General features: G+C 41.3%; 1 protein-coding gene across 7 annotated transcripts in view; it reads right to left on the bottom strand.

Moving 5' to 3' along the window:
- Positions 1-2500, bottom strand: part of shank3b (SH3 and multiple ankyrin repeat domains 3b) — a 42620-nt gene that overhangs the window by 19812 nt on the left and 20308 nt on the right. For 4 of the 7 annotated variants that reach the window (XM_055022032.1, XM_055022033.1, XM_055022030.1 and 1 more), the window contains exons 3-6: positions 1948-2119; positions 1605-1808; positions 633-704; positions 443-551 (exon numbers count right to left, since the gene is read on the bottom strand). In XM_055022032.1, the coding sequence (XP_054878007.1) occupies positions 443-551; positions 633-704; positions 1605-1808; positions 1948-2115 (553 nt within the window). In that variant the 5' untranslated portion in view covers positions 2116-2119. The other 3 variants (XM_055022034.1, XM_055022035.1, XM_055022036.1) reach the window with 3 other exon arrangements.

Here is a 2500-nt window from a genome sequence, read left to right as displayed (position 1 = left end):
TCAGAGACTGCACTGTTCAAATAAGGAATCGGTTCAGTGAATCAGTTCAGAGACTGCACTGTTCAAATAAGGAATCGGTTCAGTGAATCAGTTCAGAGACTGCACTGTTCAAATAAGGAATCGGTTCAGTGAATCAGTTCAGAGACTGCACTGTTCAAATAAGGAATCGGTTCAGTGAATCAGTTCAGAGACTGCACTGTTCAAATAAGGAATCGGTTCAATGAATCAGTTCAGAGACAGGTTCTGTTTCATTACTGTCGGGTCCGATCTGCTCCAAAAAGAACCTATTCAGAGATGTGTTCAAAATAAGGAATCAGTTCATTAGAAGAGAAGCAGAAAATATCCAAACCGGTTTCTTTGGTCCAGTTCTGTTGCCGGGCAGATTTCCGTTCTATTTAAAGCTTTATTTATAACGAGGCGGTGGACGGACGGTCTGGCTCACCTCCGCTGTCCGAGTCGTGGAAGTTCGGGTCCAGGCCTTTCTCCAGCCATTTGGCCACTTTCTCTGCATTCTTCTGGTGAACATGTTCCATGAATCGCTTCAGATTGGCCTGAAACATCAAAACATTCGGTTTGAACAGTCACCATGGCAACAAACGCAGCCAGAAGTGGCTGTCTGAGCCGTTTGCTACCTTAGTGTGAAGCTTTGCCAGTTGCTTGTCATCAACGTAGCTCTGAGTGTAAACTCGTCTCTTATAGCGAAACTGAAACAGAGAGAGCAGATCATCAGACCCGAGTTAAGTAACGGATCCTCGTTAAGCAGCAGAACCAGATGTGTTAACGAGGTTAACGAGACAAACAGAGGAGCTGCTGAGCAAACTGGTTCCCAGAGAAACACAACCAGGAGAACTGGGAACTGAACTGAGGCTCAATGAACTGTTCACTGAACTGTTTGAGATGCTAATGACATTTTAAACAATCGCAACGCTGCTTTCAAACAGACGATAGACCCCAGAAAGTATTGGTAGTTTTAGCTTCACCATCATTTTAATCTTTTGTTATTTTGTTTTGGAATTTTCTTTTAAAATTACAATTTTATTCTTGTAATATTATGACTTTTATTGAATTAACTGGAAAAACAAATCTTAGCCTGACTCTAACATTGTGTCATAGAGTTGACATGAATTCAAAGTGCAAATAAACAGGATCTGTAAAACAAAATGGCCGCCCTGTGGGTTGGGAATGCATTGGTGGGAAAAAAATCCTTATCTTCTAAAAATTAAATCTTCAAAACTAAAAACTTTTAGTTTTCACAGGATCACAGGAAATGTGTAACATCCTTAAAACCAGCTGCTATTTAGCAGTAAATGAGTCTAAATGAGACAAAAATCTAGTAAATATTCAGAAAATTCTAACAATTACAAAAATACATCGAAACAAACCAATTAAAAAAGAAATCATGTCTTTTTGATGAAGTTTTTGCTTTATTTTGGTCATGTTTAATTTATTCAAAATCAAATCAAAACTGATGGTTTAAGTCTCGATTTAAATCCTGATGAATTATATTTGAATTATTTTAGTGACTCATCACATGAACAAGCTTTTTCCATGTGACTTTAACTTTATATCTAAGGGAATCGCTGGTGATGGAGAGTCTGGTTTACCTCCAGATACGGGATGGGAGTGATGTTGGGCAGAGGATACTCCTTCAGCAGGCGCTCCTCGTCCAGAAACTTTCCGGCTCGGCCGTTGAACGCCGGCTGGAAGAGACCATAGTTCAAAACATCCGACAGAGACTGAGTCAACGTCACCAGAACCCTCTGCTTACTGGTCCAAACTGGTAACTCTGGGTCCAACCGCAAACACTTCTGAGAGAGCCGGAGCCAGAAAGACAGACAGACAGGGGGGGACGGACAGAGAAAGAGACAGGACGGACACACAGACAGGTTTGTGTTGTGTTTCATGATCCACGCTTCGGTCCGCGCTGGCGCCCTGTGCGCGCGTTACCGTCTGCTGCAGGTCCGGGATCCCGATTCGGACCACAACGCTGTTTCCAGAGGGCGGGTCCTCCCCGTCGTCGTCCCTGGCGACAGCAGAGCCTGTTGGGTTGCCGTTAGTAACCGCCTGTTGCCGCGGGCGATCATGTTTAGTGTCAGCAGTCGGACTCAGAGGCATGTGGCTGCAGGTCAGAGGACAAACTATTTATTTACTCACAGTTTGAAATGAACATGTTGACAAGACATAAATCAAAAGGTTTTGGCATCTTAAAACTAAAAAATGTCAATACCATAAATACAAAATAACAAAATCAGGTGAAATAAACTGTTTTCCAAATAATTTTTACATTTTTTCCCCCCCGATATAAAACTATAAAAACTGCAGGTGTGTCTGAACTTCTGATTAAATATGTTTGTTTTTTATTCAGTGAGTCAAAATATTCCTAAAAGTAAAATTTTCCCAAAAAGTTACTCAAGTAAAAGTAACTAATTACTGCCCAACTCTGACTAAACCATAAGTAAACAACCAACCGTCCTTCTACATCTTTAAACACAAATCAGGC

This window comes from Poeciliopsis prolifica, unplaced genomic scaffold (assembly GCF_027474105.1).
Source record: "Poeciliopsis prolifica strain line A6 unplaced genomic scaffold, Auburn_PproV2 SCAFFOLD081, whole genome shotgun sequence".
Classification (NCBI taxonomy): Eukaryota; Metazoa; Chordata; class Actinopteri; order Cyprinodontiformes; family Poeciliidae; genus Poeciliopsis; species Poeciliopsis prolifica.
The sequence above is the reverse complement of the archived record's forward strand: the minus strand, read 5'-3'. Positions and strand labels throughout refer to the sequence as shown.